We start from the raw sequence: 17,786 nt of genomic DNA, 5'->3' as shown, positions 1-17,786 counted from the left end.
AATAGTACACCAATACTGAATTATTTTTGAGTAATCATTATATAATTCAGTTTGATTATTGTTAATTGGAGCTGGTGCTGTTTTTCCCTTTAACCTCCAGGTACTGACTATATAAATAGGTGTACTGATATGAAATTGTGCAACCCTAAGGGAATTGTCTCAGTACACTACCACAACTTTTCCTTATATATTTCTTTCTTACAAAGTTTCTTTCTCCAAGTGTATATTATTTTAATTTTAACCTTTAAGACAAGTTAAAAGGTTAAAATTAAAATAATATACACTTGGAGAAAGAAACTTTGTAAGAAAGAAATATATTTATAAGGAAAAGTTGTGGTAGTGTACTGAGATAATTCCCTTAGGGTTGCACAACCTCCAGGTACTTGCTGGAGATCTCCTGCTGTTACGACTGATCTCCAGCCGATAGAGGTCAGTTCCCCTGGAGGAAATGGCCACTTTGGCCATTGGACTCTGTGGCATTGAAGTCCCTCCTCAGGTTCTGCTCTCATAAACTCCCGCCGGTGGCAAAAAGGGACCTGGCAACCCTTCTGATCAGTCTTCTGCGGTTGTCATTATCACTATTATTACTACTAGACTGAGAGCCATTTTGGTATTTTATTTGTATTTTATTGGATATTTATTTAAACTCATTTATGTTAGATGGGTTTGATGATGATGATTGTTGCTGTTTTAAATTCGAGTTTATGGTTTTATGTGATTGGAATGTTGTTATCTGCTCTGAGCCCAACTTGGCTGGGAATAGGGTTGCCAACCTCCAGGTACTAGCTGGAAATCTCCTGCTATTACAATTGATTTCCAGCCAATAGAGATCAGTTCCCCTAGAGAAAATGGCCACTTGGACTTTATGGCATTGAAGTCCCTTCCCTCCCCAAACCCCGCCCTCTTCAGGCTCCACCCCAAAAACCTCCCACAGGTAACAAAGAGGGACCTGGCAACCCTAGCCAAGAACAAGGGCAGGTGATAAATTTAAATAAATAATAATAAAATAATAATATGTAGCCCCACTGGGAGAACCAGCAGGTCACAAGAATCTTCATATTGCTTGTTGCACATCCATCTTTGTCATTCTCCTACTCGTTGTTTTGGCTTTTTTGTTTTACCATCAAGTCTCAGCTGACCTATGGCAACCCCGTGGGGTTTTCAAGGCAAGATACATTCAGAGGTAGTTTGCCATTGCCTGTCTCCACGGCTCAACCCTGGACTTCCTTGGTGGTCTCCCATCCAAATACTGACCAAGGCCAGCCCTGCTTAGCTTCTGAGATCTGATGATATTGGGCTAGCTTGGGCAATCCAGGTCAGGGCTTGTTTTGGCTAGAGACACCTTTACATGCGCGAAATGGAAAAAGGGTAATCTGCAAGTACTGAATTCCAGATTTCTAAATATGTCCTGACATCTCTGTTTGAACATCGAGCAGAAAATTATGGACGCTTTGCACACACGTTGTACTGTATTCCCAGGATTAGCCCATGCCGTCTTTGTCAATGGAGCCCTTGATGGTGGGCTTGGTTGTAGGACTGTAAATGACTCCAGGAGTCAAATGAAATAGTGATTTAAATCTCCAAGCAGCCAAATTCCAGACAGCAGCAGCTCCCACACAATCCTTTTGACAGGGATAGAGCAAAAAAAAGAAACCCAAGAATAACAGAAATCCAAGAATAATTTGAATCCCAACTGCACAGAGGATATTGGTTGGGAGTGTGTCGTGTTTAATACCCAGGGGTGTCATCCATAGAAGAAGAAGAAGAGGAGGAGGAAGAGGAGCTGGTTTTTATATGCCAACTTTCTCTGTCAATTAAGGGAGAATCAAACCGGCTTACAATCACGTTCCCTTCCCCTCCCCACAACAGACACCCTGTGAGGTAGGTGGAGCGGAGAGAGCTGTGACTAGCCCAAGGTCACCCAGCTGGCTTCATGTGTAGGAGCGGGGGGAAACAAACCCAATTCACCAGATTACCGTCTGCCGCTCATGTGGAAGAGTGGGGAATCGAACCTGGTTCTCCAGATGAGACTCCACTGCTCCAAACCACCGCTCTTATCCACTACACCACACTGGCTCCAGAACTGTGAAGGGGATCTGTGAAGTTGTCACACAGGAGAATGGTCAGCATGGCTGGCAGCCTAGAACCAGGTAGGATCTCTGGCCACTGTTCCAGATGGCCATGATTCAGTGTAGATATGCTCTTAAGAAGTCTTAGGCATCTTGTTAGCTTTCCTATAGCAGATAATTAACCTTCTGGCAAGAGACATCAAGCAATGTGTGTGGTTCATCTTGGTTACTGTACACAAGTGAATCTTGCCTCCATTTTATTGTTTTATTAAAGCATTACTACCATTGTCTTTAACACTAAGGCCATTTATGCTTGGTAATTGGCAGCATGTTCCAGGCTGAAGTGCCCCGCAGTTTTTTCAAGTTAACAGGAAAAAAAAAATAGAATTAAAAGTAAAAGTCCCCTTCCCTCCCTCGTGTTATGTGCCCACCCTCCATTGTGACTTCCGGAGAAGTACCCCTTAACTTTATATCATCCACTATATATTGAATTTCCCTTTACTACAATATTTTATTTACAACTCTTTCACAATCTTCATAAAATCAATCTTTGCCATGTTAGCCCAGTGTACAAAGGCCTTATTCCAGTCCCTTTTAAACTCTTCTACATCATTTCCATGTAGATTATTAGTTAATTTGGCCATTTGTACAAAATATAATACTTTATCTCTCCAATCCTTTAAAAGAAGCCTAGTTTCTCCCTTCCAGGTTTTAGCTAGTGTTATTCTTGAAGCCGCAAAACTATAATGACAGATCATCTTATCTGCTTTCTCCATTTCTTTTGGTAATAGGCCTATTAGACAGGATTCCGGTTTCCGTTTTATGTTCCCGTAAATCAAATTGTTCGTTTCTCTTATAACCTTTTCCCAAAAAATTTAAACTACCGTATTTTTCACTCCATAGGACGCACCTTTCCATAAGACGCACCTAGTTTTTAGAGGAGGAAAACAAGAAAAAATCTTGTTTTCCTCCTCTAAAAACTTGTCTTATGGAGGAAATGCCGGCTGGGCGCCTGCGCGTCGGGATGGCGTGAGCCAGTGTTCCCTGCCCCGACGGCCATCTGGGAGGTGGGCGGGGCCGCGCAGAGCACTTTCAATACCTGCCCCACCCGCCCGGCTTCTAGGGACTCCCTGGAAGCCCGGCGGGGGGTCTTTAAACTCCTCTGCGCTGCCTGGGATGGCAGCGCAGAGCACTTTCAAGACCCCCCCCCCCACCTGGCTTCCAGGGAGTCCCTGGAAGCCCGGCGGGGGGGTCTTTAAACTCCTCTGCGCTGCCTGCCTAGCCAGCGCAGAGCAGTTTAACCTCCCCCCCACGCGCTTCCCGGTCCCAAGGCTTAGCTGTTGGGTGGGTCCCTGGCCCTCTCCTGGCCAAGCCCCGGCCCTCTCTGAATGCGCCCGGCGCGCCGCTGCCACTAGGGAGAAGCTGGGGATGGGCGCCTCCGTGCCGAGCCCTCCCCTCTCTCGGCCAAGCGCTGGGTGCGGCATTGGCTCCTGCCGCCCAGTCCTGTCGCCCCGGCTCCTCCACTGCGCTCCTCTGGGGATCCCGGTAAGTGGGGTTTTTCCCTTCCCTCTCCGGGAACCCCCGGGAGGGTGGGAACCGTGGAGGGGGCGTGATTTAGTCCCAAGGCCCAGCTAGCCATCGGGGAGGGGAACGCCGGCTAGCGTCGTTCCTGCACGCCCAACCATCTGGCGGGAGGGGCAGGGGTCCGCACATTCGCTCCATAAGACGCACCGACATTTCCCCTCACTTTTGAGGAGGAAAAAAGTGCGTCTTATGGAGCGAAAAATACAGTAAATTACAGGTCCACCAGGCGTGGGAAAATGTGCCTTTTTGTTCTTTACATCTCCAACATTTGTCAGAAATACATTTGTCCATTTTCGCCAATATCTCTGGGGTTATATACCATCTGTAAAACATCTTATACACACTCTCTCTTATACATTTCTTCTCAGCCTGCCCAGAGCTTCCTTCACCTGATCATTCCTCAGGCAATAAATCATGGGGTTGAAAAAGGGCGCAATGGAAGTGCAGAAGAGCGTGACGGCTTTCGTGACCTCCGCCTGATTTTCTCCATCTGGACATATGTATATCGCTGCCACAGAGCCATAGTAAAACGTCACCACGATTAGGTGGAAGGAGATGGTGGAGAAGGCCTTCTTACGGCTGCCTTCGAAAGCGGGCTTCATCAGGGTGAGAATCACAGTGCCGTAGGAGAGGACAACAAACAAGACATTGCTTAAAATTAAAGCATTGGCAAGCACCTGACAAACAAGGGGAGCCACTCCTAAAGGGGGACAGACCAGGGAGAGGATGGGCTCAGCATCACACAAAAAATGGTCAATGATGTTGGGGCCGCAGAAGGACAATCTGGACATCATAGTCACTGGAACAACGTAGGCAGTGAAGCCCAGGCCCCAACAAGCAACCACCAGAGCATAACAGAAATCTTGGGACATAATCTGTGGGTAGCGCAGAGGGTGGCAGATGGCCACGTACCGGTCCAAGGCCATGGCAGAGAGGAAGAGATCTTCAGAGGTCCCGAGAGAAAATAACAGGTAGAACTGGAGGAAACAGTCCCTGAAAGAGATGATCCCTTGAGGGGATGCCAGATCAAAGATCATCCGGGGCACGGTGGTGCTCACGAGACAGATCTCCAGCCAGGAGAAGTTGCCCAGCAATATGTACATGGGGTGCCGGGACAAGTGGGTGTCAAGAACCACCAGTGTGATGATGGTCAGGTTTTCAGCCAACGTGACCATGTAGAGAATGGCAAAAAAGGCGAGGAGCAGGAACCGTTCCTGTTGGCCGACTCCAAACCCCAGCAAGATGAATTCCGTCACTGGGGTCCCATTGACCAGTTGGCCCAGCTCCATCTGGAATTGGATAATACAGCCATTGTCACATAGCAGAAGCAAATGTTGTCTGCCTGTCCTAAAATGCTAAAGAGGACCCTTTGGTTTGTCTACCACCACAATGTGTTACATCTACATTTCTCATCTATTATGTTTCTGGTAAGTTATACAAAACATACGGTTTCCATAAAGCCTTCCATACACTTCCCACATCTTCCTGCCTAAAGCCAAGATGAAGCATGAAACTCACATAAACACAGTTTCTTCCCCGTGCCAAAATGTTTCTGACCTGTTATACAAAACATGCGGTTTCCAGGAGCCCTATCAATCACCCCCTCTTCCCCCAGAATCCAAAATGAAGCGCATGGAACATACATGAATTAATGGTTTCATTTGCTTTTACCCACAGGCCATTACAAACATGTCAAGGATACCACAGATACATAATAAAGGAAATATAAGGTTAATAAAATTCTGGATTGATAATAAATATAATAAAACTATGCTAAAATATACATAATAAAACTATCCTAAAAATCATTGCATTCAGTGAAATAATGACTAAAATTGTGGTGGTGTCCCAGTTGACCAATGGGAACATACAATTTCTCCCCCTGTTTATCTCCTTCTCCACCTCTCTTTGATGTCTCCTTTCTGTCAAATGGTGTATTGTAAGCTCCTCAGGACAGGGACCTTTTAATACTGCAAGACACCATAATCACTGATACTGCTAAACCCACAAAGTGTAGAACAAAAGCCCTTGAAATATATCCAGGAATCAGCCCTCCCCTGGCCAGGGATATCAGGTTCCTCTCCCTTACTGCTGGATGCTGACAAATAATGCAGAACCAATTCATTGTGAAAAAAAAATTAAAAGAGGACTCAAAACCTATGTAAACCACCTCACCCAACAACATACATAGGCAGGCTATGAGGAGCAACAATATGAAGCCTACTTCATTATGCAGTAGTAAACTATCATAATCCTTCAGGCATCGTTCTGTATTTGTATAGGAAATGTCTGTGGCCAGACCCAGGTTGGAAACTTTACTCTGCCATGGAAGCTTGCTGGGTGAGCTTAGGCCAGTGACACCCTCTCAGCCAGACCTACCTCACAGGGTTGTCGTGAAGATAAACTGGAGCTGGGGAGAATGTTGTAAGATCATTTGGATCCTCATTGGGGGAAAAGATGGGGTAGAAATGGTCAGTAAATCAGTTCCGTCTGACGCTTGGTAGGATCAAAGTACCTTTTGACAAGAAGAGTTATCTTGTTGCTGATTCTGAGCTGAAGAAATTGCTGCTGATTCTGAGCTAAAGACTGCGGTTTGTAAAGACAGCCATTGATAGGTCAGTGTAAAATAAGCAGCCTACCTTGAACATATATCTTACTGGATTACAGTGAAGTCCTCTTTTTCTGCCACTATTTGCAAAAGTCCCATTGTCCAGCAGACAATAGGGAGACACAGGAAATTCGTGGATTTACGCACGGTGGTCTTCCTTCTGCCCACCTTTCAGTTAGATGGCTAGTTAGGCACATAAATAACAGCACTACATGTTTGTGTGAATCAAATTATAGTCTTAATGGGAAGCATGAAAAAACCCCTCGTAATCTTCCAACCAATCTTCTTAGATGGCACAGTATCCAAACTAGCCTTCTGAGAAGGACTTCTTAATATCTATGTACCTCAGTAATGCCCAAGCAGCTATCCAAGACTCAGACTGGTTCTGGTGGAGGAGGTCGAAGCATAGGTTGATGATAAAAAGGTTGGTTGTGGGTTCCTTATGAATCCATTGTTAAAAGATCTGCAGACGTTTTCCTTCAGGGAATGGATGGATCTTGGGGATTTATTTACAGTGCGAAGTCCTTTTTCGTACTATGAAAACAAGATCTCCTTAGAAACAAATTGCCTCAACTGGGAGAAGCAATAGTTGCCTGTTCTTTGTCTTTTCATGTAATGAGGGCTCCAAGCAGTTGGGTGCAATTATTTGATTTCCGCTCTAGGATTAGTTGGGCAGGATCCAGATTTTCAGCTAGGGTTGCCAACCTCCAGGTGGTTAGCAAAAGTGGACACGTCTGTGTACAATTTGGTTGTAAGTCAAAAAAACCACAGATACAAAATAATGATATTAGCATGCAATTCTATTATAAATTTTATGCAGCCAATTATCAAAACATCAACCAGTGAAAAAAAGTGTTTTCTTGTTTAAGGTAAAAAGTAAAGGTCCCCCAGCAAGCTGGGTCCTCATGTTACTGACCTCGGAAGGATGGAAGGCTGAGTCAACCTTGAGCCAGCTACCTGAAACCGACTTCTGTTGGGATCAAACTCAGGTCATAAGCAGAGCTTTTGACTGCAGTACTGCAGCTTAACACTCTGCACCACGGGGCTCTTTGCTTTTTTAACTTTTCTTGTTTAGAAACAGGTATAAAATACCAGGTAAGTATCTTAACAGTAGTATAAGTAACAATGAATCTAGTATGTCAGGATATAATATGTACTCTTCTTAAATTCCACAGATGTCAGATAGAAGAGGAAGATGGCTGTTTTGGATCTTCTTCAGTTCCTCTTCTGACACCTATCATCAATAAAATATATGAACTCCCACCTGACTCTCTTTATAGTATCAAAATTATTATTATATTATATTATATTATATTATATTATATTATATTATATTATATTATATTATATTATATTATATTATATTATATGAATTAAGGTCTATGCAATTCTTTTAAAGTTGTATATAATGTAAATTCTTTCAAAGGTGTACAAATTACAAAAGAAATACAAAAGAGAAATTGGAACTTATTAAGAGAAAACCAGTTCCTGTGTATATAAAATTGATGTGTAGAGTCTTTTTACATTTTATAGAACTGTAGTATTCTCATAGGAAATTGGATAAATCTAAATTGGTGTTAAGTCCGTTTGGAGTAATAGTATTAAAAAGAAATATGAAGCGGGATTCCTGTTGGGCCATGATTCTGTCAATATTTGTGTTCTGAAAAGGTTTGCCTGAATATTGCCATACCACAAAAAATTGCATTTCATGATCCTGATGTTTTAACTGTTTATAAGGAGCCCTGTGGGGCAGAGTGGTAAGCTGCAGTATTGCAGTCCAAAGCTTTGCTCATGACCTGAATTCGATCCCGACAGAGGTCAGTTTCAGGTAGCCGGCTCAAGATTGACTCAGCCTCCCATCCTTCTGAGGTCGGTAAAATGAGTACCCAGCTTGCTGGGGGTAAAGGGAAGATGACTGGGGAAGGCACTGGCAAACCACCCCGTAAACAAGTCTGCCTAGAAAATGTCGGCATGTGACATCACCCCACGGGTCAAGAATGACCCGGTGCTTGCACAGGTCACCTTTACCTTTAGTGTGATGTAAGGGGTGCTTCCATGTTGTTGTTTCTAATGCACGATTGGTGTTCACCAATTCTTAATTTTACTGCGCGTTTGGTCTTGCCCACGTACAGTAATCTACATGGGCATCTGATTATGTAAATCACTATTTCACTATTGCAATTACTGAAGTGTTGCAATTTAAAGACAAAACCTGTACGTGTGTCCTGGAATTCTTTTACTGGTAAAGCTTGTGCACATGCTATACAGTCCCAGCAGCAAAAATGACAGATACTTTGGTTCCTATTAGGTATGATCAGACTATCTGAGTGAATTAATTTGTCCTTAAGGGACCACATTCTTTTTAAACCAATTTTTGGTAGTTGTGTGCACCCCGGTATTTCTTGCACCAGGTGCCAGTGTTTGTTTAAGATTTTTTGTATGCCTCTAGTTAGGGGTGTTTATTGTAGTGCTGCTGTGATGCCAATGTTCCTATTGTGTCTGTTTCTTTCTTGTAATAGTCCCGGTCTAAGTGTATTATCCACCCATTTCCTCAAGTGTTGGATCACTTCTCTGGGGAAACCTCTTGTCTCTAAGATGCTGCTTAGGGAATTGGCCGCTTCTTGATAGTCCCCTTCTGTAGGGCATATTCTTTTTTAAATGTTGGGGATGGTGTGATTGATAATGTAGCAAGGCTCCTTTATTTGTTGGTTTTTTGAAAGGTTTGACTCCTATTTTTTGGTTAGAGGTTCTGTATACACATTCGTCCAGGAAATTTACCGAAAACGGATTAGAGTTGCTAGTGAATTTGATTTGTGCATCCCGGGAGTTAATCCATTGTATAAAGTCTTGTAACTTATTGGCTGGCTGAAACACCAGAAAAATGTCATCAATAAAATGAAAAAATGCCAAAATGTGATCATTAAATGGATTGTTGTTGTAAATGAATTGTTTTTCGGAGTTAACCATATATATGTTGGCTATTGAAGGTGCGCATGTGCAGCCCATGGCTACACCCTGCAACTGTAAAAATAGTTGATCTTTGAAAGGAGAAAATTTATTCTCAAAAATTAAATCAATCAAGTTAATAAAAAAATGTGTTGGGGGTATTTGATTTGATCTAGTTGTCAACAGGTCCTCTATTAAATGACTTGTATTCTCTAAAGTATAGTTACCACACGTCCCCATTTCCCGGGGACAGTCCCCGGATTTACAAATCTGTCCCCGGACAAAATCCGTCCTCGGAACGTCCCCGGATTTGATTTAATGTCCCCGAATTTATATTTTAAGTTGTGGGGGTCCACCCCCTTGATGTTACCGCCGGCCGTGCCTTCCCATGTTGGAGTTTTGTCGGGCGGGGCCTCCTCGGCCTCAGACCATTCAGAAGGGGAGCTAGAGCTGTCTTCCCCTTCTGTCATCGCCAGGGTTGCTCTCTATAAGTGAGAGCCACACCTCTGGCTGAGCAATCCTCCTCGGCCTCAGCCCCGCCGACCTTCCCTTCCCCCAATCCTGCTCCACCCCTTTACCTCCCCCTCCGAGGCTTTATCGGGGCCTTGATGCCTCTCAGGCCCCTCCCTTCCGTCCCTCCTCCCTGTCGGTGCCGGCCGTGAGATCCTCCCAGCTGTTTGCCTAGCCCGCCCGCCTCTCAGCTGTTGGGCAGGGCTGGGCTGGTTACAGGGAGAGGTCTCTCTCCCTGCCTCCGAGTCCTGACTGTTCCAAGGGTCGGGGGCAGTCGGGGGCCGTGCCGCAGCAACGCAGCTGGCCCCGGACCTCCCCGTTTTCCCCAGGCTCCGTCCTGTTGCGGCAAGGGCGGGGCCGGCCTCCCAGTTTGGCGGCTCACGCCTAGCCGCCCTGCTGATGCTGCGCCATTGGAAGTGGCGGGTGAACCTCAGTCATTGAACATGTTGCAACTAAAAGACATAAAAGCTCCGTGATTCAGGAAAGTAGCAAGTTGCAACACAAAGATATCAGCATACTTTAAGAAAATTGTGCCAGATCAAATTGAAATAAACATTGCCCTTCCAGAAGGAACTTTCGCATTTCATACCATGAAGCATTACCACAGTTTCAACTCTATGGACTGTACTTCCGGCTTGATTAAGAATTTCATACCATGAAGCATTACCACAGTTTCAACTCTATGGACTGTACTTCCGGCTTGATTAAGAAATTCAATGAACCGAAATTCACGTGTTCCAGAGCAAAAGTTGAAGCCATTGTCAAACATGTGATTGCTCCCTGGGCAATTGCTGAAGCTGTAGAAGAAATTAATAGTGCTTCTTTTGTAACTATACTTCTAGATGCTTCAAATCATTGTAATACAAAATTACTACCAATTATTGTTCACTACGTACATGTGAATGCTGAGAAAGCCATATCCATCCTTAATAAACTTGTGGACTTTGTTCAAATTACAGGGGAAACAGCTGAAATAATATACACGGCTTCATTTCAAACAATCAGAGATCTAGGTTTGGAGCATAAAGTGGTAGTGGTTTCAGCAGACAATATGAACACTAACTTTGGTGGTCTGAAGAGAAAAGGTTCAAACAATGTTCTCACCAAAATGAAGGAAGGTTTGGGAAAGAATATTCTCGGCTCGGGATGTAATGCTCATATGATACATAACAGTGCACATTCTGCAATAAATTCAATCCCTGTTGATGTTGAAGGACTTGTAGTAAAGATTTTTGGCTATTTTCACATATTTACAGTGAGAGTAGAACGTCTAAAAGAGTTCTGCGAGTTTGTAGGACAGGAACACAAGAATATTCTTAGCTACAGTAATGTCAGATGGCTTTCACTGCTACCAGCCATCAGAAGGATCTGTGAAATATATGCTGCCTTGAAATCCTTCTTTCTGTCTGAGGAGAAATGTCCAGCCATGCTGAAAAAGTGGTTCAATGATCCTTGCACCTATTTATGGATGAATTTTGTTGCCTCAACTCTGCCACTTTTCCATGATTCCATACTCCAAGCCGAAGGAGGGGCAGTAACAGCAGTGGAATCTTGCATGATTCTCAACAGTTTGATTGAGAAACTTCAGGCTAGGAACGATGACAAGTTTATTCCCATCTCAGTGAAGAAACTTTTGCCATCTCTTGAAGAAGAAGGTTCCTGCACGAAGGAAGAATTTCTCACCATATCAAGCAATTTCTACACTACTGCTATTGAATATCTAACTGCTTGGAGCTCCCACTCTGAAGATATAAGGTGTATGGAGTGCATTTTGCTTAGGACTTCTCCACAGAGAGAAAACTCTGAAGCGTGTCTCCAATATTTTTCATCAAGAGTAGGAGTTGATCTAAATGAAGAGTTGGTTCAACTCTGTCTCTGTCTACCAGGAAGCAATGCTGCAGTGGAGAGAGTGTTTTCTTCCATGAACATGATGTGGACATCTCAGAGATCAAGACTTGGTATTGACACTATCTAAGCTATGTTAGCTGTCCTAAGTAACTTTTCCATGACTTGCCAAGAATTTGCAACAAAACTGGAGTCAAGAAGAGATCTTCTCAACAAGGTGCACTCTTCGGAAAAATACAACTAGTTCAAAACAAAGGGAACTCTTCAATTTCATTAACGTAGTTGTTTTAATGTATTATCTTAGTAATAAAGGCAAACTTCCTATCGAACTATCATTCTGACTGAAGTTGAAAAGTGTCCCCGGATTAATTGAAAAAAATCTGGTAACCTTACCTAAAGGGACATTTGTGTATAATGCGGCAACGTCCAACGTTACCAAAGTTGCATCCTGAGGTATGTCTCTCCCTTCCATTTTGCAAATGAACTGTTTGGTGCCTAAAATGTATGAGGGCGTGTCTATTGCATAGTTATGTAAGTAGTGTTCTAGATATTGTGCTATAGGGTTGATGATAGAATTTCTTCCGCTGACAATGGGACGGCCTGAAGGAGGATCGGTGCCTTTGTGTATTTTAGGAAGAGTATAAAATACTGGCACTTTAGGAAATGTATTGATTAAATAATCCGCCTCTTGCTTATTTATTTAATCTAATGCCAGTCCCTCTTGTACCACCATTTTGACTGACAGCAAGGCATTTCCCAGGCATTTCCCAGCAGCTTAGAGGATGAGGGCCCCAGGAGGCATGCCCTGGCCAGGAGGAGGAAAGGCGGACTATAAATAATCGAACGAGAATATAAATCAAACAATGCTGAATTGTCTGTATTTTACTATGGGCTCACAGTCTGATTTATGCTTCCTATAAGCCACCTTAAACCCCTTTTCCCCTGTGAAAAATGGAAATATATTCTGAAGAAAGAATGATTTAATAAGATTGTACAGTAAACACAACGTATTAGTTTCATGTCCTTGATTCCATAGCTGGGAGTTTAGTTTGTTCAGGCTTTCTTCTCCCTCCCCCTTTTTATACTGTCATATTTCTCCCCAGCAATGATACCTTTCTTTTCCGCAACCTGCCCAGAGCTTCCTTCACCTGATCATTCCTCAGGCAATAAATCATGGGGTTCAAAAACGGAGTAATGGAAGTGTAGAAGAGCGTTACAGCCTTCGTGACCTCTGCCTGATTTTCTCCTTCTGGAGTTATGTACATTCCTACCACGGAGCCATAGAAAAGCGTCACCACGATTAGATGGAAGGAGATGGTGGAGAAGGCCTTCTTACGGCTGCCTTCGAAAGAGGGCTTCAACAGGGTGAGAATCACGGTGCCGTAGGAGAGCACAACAAACAAGACGTTGCTGAATACAAAAATATTGACAAACGTCTGACAGACAAGGGGAGTGACTCCTAAGGGTGGGCAGGCAAGGGAGAGGAGGGGCCCCGCATCACACAAAAAATGGTCAATGATGTTGGGGCCGCAGAAGGACAACCTGGACATCATAGTCACTGGGACAACATAGGCCATGAAGCCCAGGCCCCAACAAGCAACCACCAGAGCATAACAGAAATCTTGGGACATAATCTGTGGGTAGCGCAGAGGGTGGCAGATGGCCACATACCGGTCCAAGGCCATGGCGGAGAGGAAGAAATTTTCAGTGGTCCCAAAAGAAAATAGCAGGTAGAACTGGAGGAAACACTCCCTGAAAGAGATGATCCCTTGAAGGGATGTCAGATCAAAGATCAATCGGGGCACGGTGGTGCTCACGTAACAGATCTCCAGCCAGGAGAAGTTGCTCAGCAGGATGTACATGGGGAGCCGGGACAAGTGAGTGTCGAGAACCACCAGTATGATGATGGTGAGGTTCTCGGCCAACGTGGCCACATAAAGAATGGCAAAGAAGATGAGGAGCAGGAACCGTTCCTGTTGGCCGACTCCAAATCCCAGCAGAATGAATTCCGTCACTGGGGTCCCATTGACCAGTTGCCCCAACTCCATCTGGAATCAGAAGATACAATCATCACCACGTAGCAGAAGCTAATGTTGTCTGCCTGTCAGCCTGTCCTAAAATGCTAAAGATGACTCTTTGTTGGGTCTTTACCATATTGTGTTTTAGGCCCCGTGCAGCTTTACTTTAATGATATTGTTCACATGGCCAATTCGGCCCTGAAGAATGTCACACTGAGATCAAAATAAGAAAAAAGTAACTCTCTAACTAGCCCATAAAGAAATTAATATTTTTAGTCTTAATGGTCTGCAAAAGAAATTTGGCATCTGCCAGTGTAATATTAAAATCCACCCCTGCTAAAATAACCCTCAAATTGTCCAATTTGGAGACAGATTCCCGGATAAAAGACTATCCATCTGTCTCTAGCCTCGCTGAGCAAGTCACAGCTAAACAAAGTGGCCCCCATGCAGCGATGTTTCTGATAAGTTATACAAAACTTATCCATAAAGCCTTTTCATAAAGCTTTCCATAAGCCTTTCATATGCCTCCCACCTCTTCCTGCCTAAAGCCAAGATGAAGCATGCAAAACTCCCATCAACACAATTTCTTCTTCTGACCTTTTACACAAAACACAGTGTTTCCATGAACCCCATAAAACACCCCCTTCCCCCAGAAGCCAAAATGAAGCATATGGAACATACACACAATTTCTTCCCTTGTTTATCTCCACCTCGCATTGATGTCAGTGTGGTGTAGTGGTTATGAGCGGTGGACTCTAAGTTGTGATTAGGTGTTACACTATATATCAAGCTAGTTGGCCATCTGTCAGCAATGCTGATTCTATGACCTTAGGCAGATCATGATAGGGAGGGCATCTTGGCCATCTTCTGGGCATGAAGTATGGGTCACTGGGGGTGTGGGGGGAGGTCGTTTGGAATTTCCTGCATTGTGTAGGGGGTTGGACTAGATGACCCTGGTGGTACCATCCAACTCTATGATTCTAAGTCATGAAAATGTCGCTTTTGAGGAAATAATCAAATCTAGAGAATAATCTAGAGAACCAGGTTTGATTCCCCACTCCTCCACATGAGCGGAGGACTCTAATCTGGTGAACTGATTTGGTTTTTCCAATCCTACATATGAAGCCAGCTGGGGAACCTTGGGCTAGTCACAGTTTTCTCTGAACTCTCTCAACCCCACCTACCTCACAAGGTGCCTGTTGTGAGAAGAGGAAGAGAAGGAGATTGATTCTCCTTAAAAGGTAGGCATCATATAAAAACCAACTCTTCTTCTTCTTCCTTTTTGTCAAATTGGGCATTGTAAGCTCCTCAGGACAGGGACCTTTTCTTCTGCAAAACACCATAATCACTGATACTGCTAAACCACAAAATGTAGAATTTAGCCATGACAAAAGCACTTTAAATACAGCCAGGAATCTGTCCCCTCCCTTGTTTACTGTTTCTGTTTTTCCTTCTTGCTGCTGGATGCTGACTTGGTGCCAATTCAAATAATGCAAAACAAATTTAAAGTCAAATGCAAGCTATGGAATCTACTTCACCTGACAACATGCATATGAATTTTCCATTTTTACCTGAAGAACACCCCCCCCACTAAGTGTAAGAATATTTAGGTTGCAGTTTCTCTCTTGACACACGTTACCTGATCTAAATAAACATAATAACAGATATTTATTTTATTTACTTAATTTATACTCTGTAGACCTCCCCAATAGGAACCCAGAGTGGTTTACACCATTCTCCTCTCCATTTCTCTTCGCGACAACCCAGAGTGGATCCAAAAGCAGCTTGAATCTGTTCTCCCCATTTAATCTTTACGACAACCCTGAGAGGTAGGTTAGGCTGAGATTGTGTGTCTGGCCCAAGGCTATTCAGCAAGCGTCCATGGCCGAGTGGGGATTCAAACGGAGGTGTCCCAGATCCTTGTTCAGTACTCTAACGACTATGCCACACCGGCTCTCAAGTAACTGTTTCAAAAGTTGGCTTCTTGACCTCAGAACTTTCGTCCCTCTGCTTCTGGGGTCTCCCCACCCCAAATGGGAAGTGTTAACATAGTACCGTGATGGCTGGTCTGGTGTTCAGACAGAAGTAATTTTTTCTCAGGAGTTCAGCTACTGCATATAGCAAAGTGCCAAGAGAGAAGAAGAAGAATTGGTTTTTATACACTGACTTTCTCTACCTTTTAAGGAGAATCAAACCAGGTTCCAATCTCCTTCCCTTCCTCTCCCCGCAACAGACACTTTGTGATGTAGGTGGGGCTGAGAGAGTTCAGAGAGAACTGTGACTAGCCCAAGGTCACCCAGTAGGCTTAGAACATAAGAACATAAGAAAGGCCATGCTGGATCAGACCCAGGCCCATCAAGTCCAGCAGTCTGTTCACACAGTGGCCAAACAGGTGCCTCTAGGAAGCCCCCAAATAAGACGACCGCAGCAGCACCATCCTGCCTGTGTTCCAAAGCACCTAATATAATAGGCATGCTCCTCTGATCCCGGAGAGAATAGGTGTGCATCATAACTAGTATTCATTTTGACTAGTAGCTATTGATAGCGCTGTCTTCCTTACGAACATAAGGAAAGTCATGCAGGATCAGAACATGGTCCATCAAATCCAGTAGCCTGTTCACACAGCGGCCAACCAGGTGCCTCTAGGAAGCCCACAAACAAGACAACTGCAGCAGTACCATCCTGCCTGTGTTCCACAGCACCTGATATAATAGGCATGCTCCTCTGATCCTGGAGAGAATAGGTGTGCATCATAACTAGTATTCATTTTAATAAGCAGCCATGAATACCCCTCTCCTCCATGAACATGTCCACTCCCCTCTTCAAGCCTTCCAAGTTGGCAGCCATCACCACATCCTGGGGCAGAGAGTTCCACAGTTTAACTATGCATTGTGTGAAGAATTTATGTGGAGGAAATTACAGATTACAGTCTGCCGCTCTTAACCACGACACCATGCTGGGAGAGGGAGACGCACACCAAAACTGTGATTTGGATGTTATCAATCAATCTTTGTTAAAAGACCCTGGTTGTCCCTTCCAACTCTATTAAAAGACCCTGGTGGTCCCTTCCAACTCTATGATTCTATGAAAAACCAGTAATAGACAAGTATGGCTCTTCACAATTTCCCACAAAAACCCTTGGTATTCAACTCTACCCACAAGTTTATACAAATAATAATAAAAAAGTTGTTTGCACTCTTTGCAAACTATGTATACTACCCTTTAAAAAAATTGGATGTTATGCCTCTGTTGATACACCCCAAGACCGCATTAGCCTCTTTTTTTTTTACCACTGCATCACACTGGCAGCTCATATTTAGCTTACAGTCCACCCGTACCCCAAGATCTTGTTTACACACACTTCTGCCCAGAAGTGTATCCCCTATCCAGTATGCATGTTTTGTGTTTGCATAGGAATTGCCTGTGGCTACATCCCTTATTTAAGAAATGGCTACCAAGGATGCTTCCTTAATAGTGAGAGACAGAGTCATGTATTGTTAGAGAGTCAGACTAGGATCTGAGAGACCAAGCTTAGAAGAGAAAGCTCTCCCACTTAAGGAAGAATCAAACCAGCTGACAATCACCTTCCCTTCACCCCCCCCCCCCACAACAGACACCCTGTGATGAAGGTGGGGATGAGAGAACTGTGACTAGCCCAAGGTCACCCTGCTGGCTTTATGTGTAGGGGTGGGGAAACCAACCCGGTTCACCAGCTTAGCCTCTGACGTTCATGTGGAGAAGGAGTGGGGAATCAAACACGGTTCTCCAGATCAGAGTCCACCGCTCCAAACCACCGCTCCTAACCACTACACCACTCTGGTGTAGAAACCCCACTCTGCCATGTAAGCTTGCCGGGTGAACTTGGGCCAGGCAACCCTCTCAGCCAGACCCACCTCGCAAGGCTCTTGTGAATATAAAATGGAGCTGGGGAGAATGCTGTAAGCTTCGTTGTAACCTCATTGGGGAGGAAGGTGGGGTAGAAATGAAGTCAGTGAATCAGCTCCATCAGACTCTTGGTAGCGTCGAAGCACCTTTTGACAAGGTGAGTTATCTTCCACGCAGAGGATGCTGCTGATACTGAGCTGAAGACTGCTGTTTGTAGCGATGGCCCTTTACAGGTCAGCATGAAACATGCTTTGCTGGATCACAGTGAAACCTTCTTATTCTGCAACTATTTGCAAAAATCCCATTGTCTGTCAGACAATA

General features: G+C 44.2%; 2 protein-coding genes across 2 annotated transcripts; both read right to left on the bottom strand.

The window, feature by feature from the left end:
* Positions 1-4,003: 4,003 nt before the first annotated feature.
* LOC130490350 (olfactory receptor 11H6-like) lies at positions 4,004-9,677 on the bottom strand. The gene is made up of 2 exons (XM_056864176.1): positions 9,435-9,677; positions 4,004-4,942 (listed from the first exon to the last, which is right to left on the bottom strand). Exons 1-2 carry the CDS (start codon positions 9,675-9,677, stop codon positions 4,004-4,006), a joined length of 1,182 nt encoding a protein of 393 aa, XP_056720154.1.
* Positions 9,678-12,641: 2,964 nt separating this feature from the next.
* On the bottom strand, positions 12,642-13,610 carry LOC130490348 (olfactory receptor 11H6-like). The gene has a single exon (XM_056864175.1). The coding sequence runs from the start codon at positions 13,608-13,610 to the stop codon at positions 12,642-12,644; it is 969 nt and encodes a 322-aa protein (XP_056720153.1).
* Between the last annotated feature and the right edge of the window lie 4,176 nt (positions 13,611-17,786).

The sequence above is a fragment of the Euleptes europaea genome, chromosome 18, assembly GCF_029931775.1.
Source record: "Euleptes europaea isolate rEulEur1 chromosome 18, rEulEur1.hap1, whole genome shotgun sequence".
Lineage (NCBI taxonomy): Eukaryota > Metazoa > Chordata > Lepidosauria > Squamata > Sphaerodactylidae > Euleptes > Euleptes europaea.
This window is presented reverse-complemented; position numbering and strand designations above follow the sequence as displayed.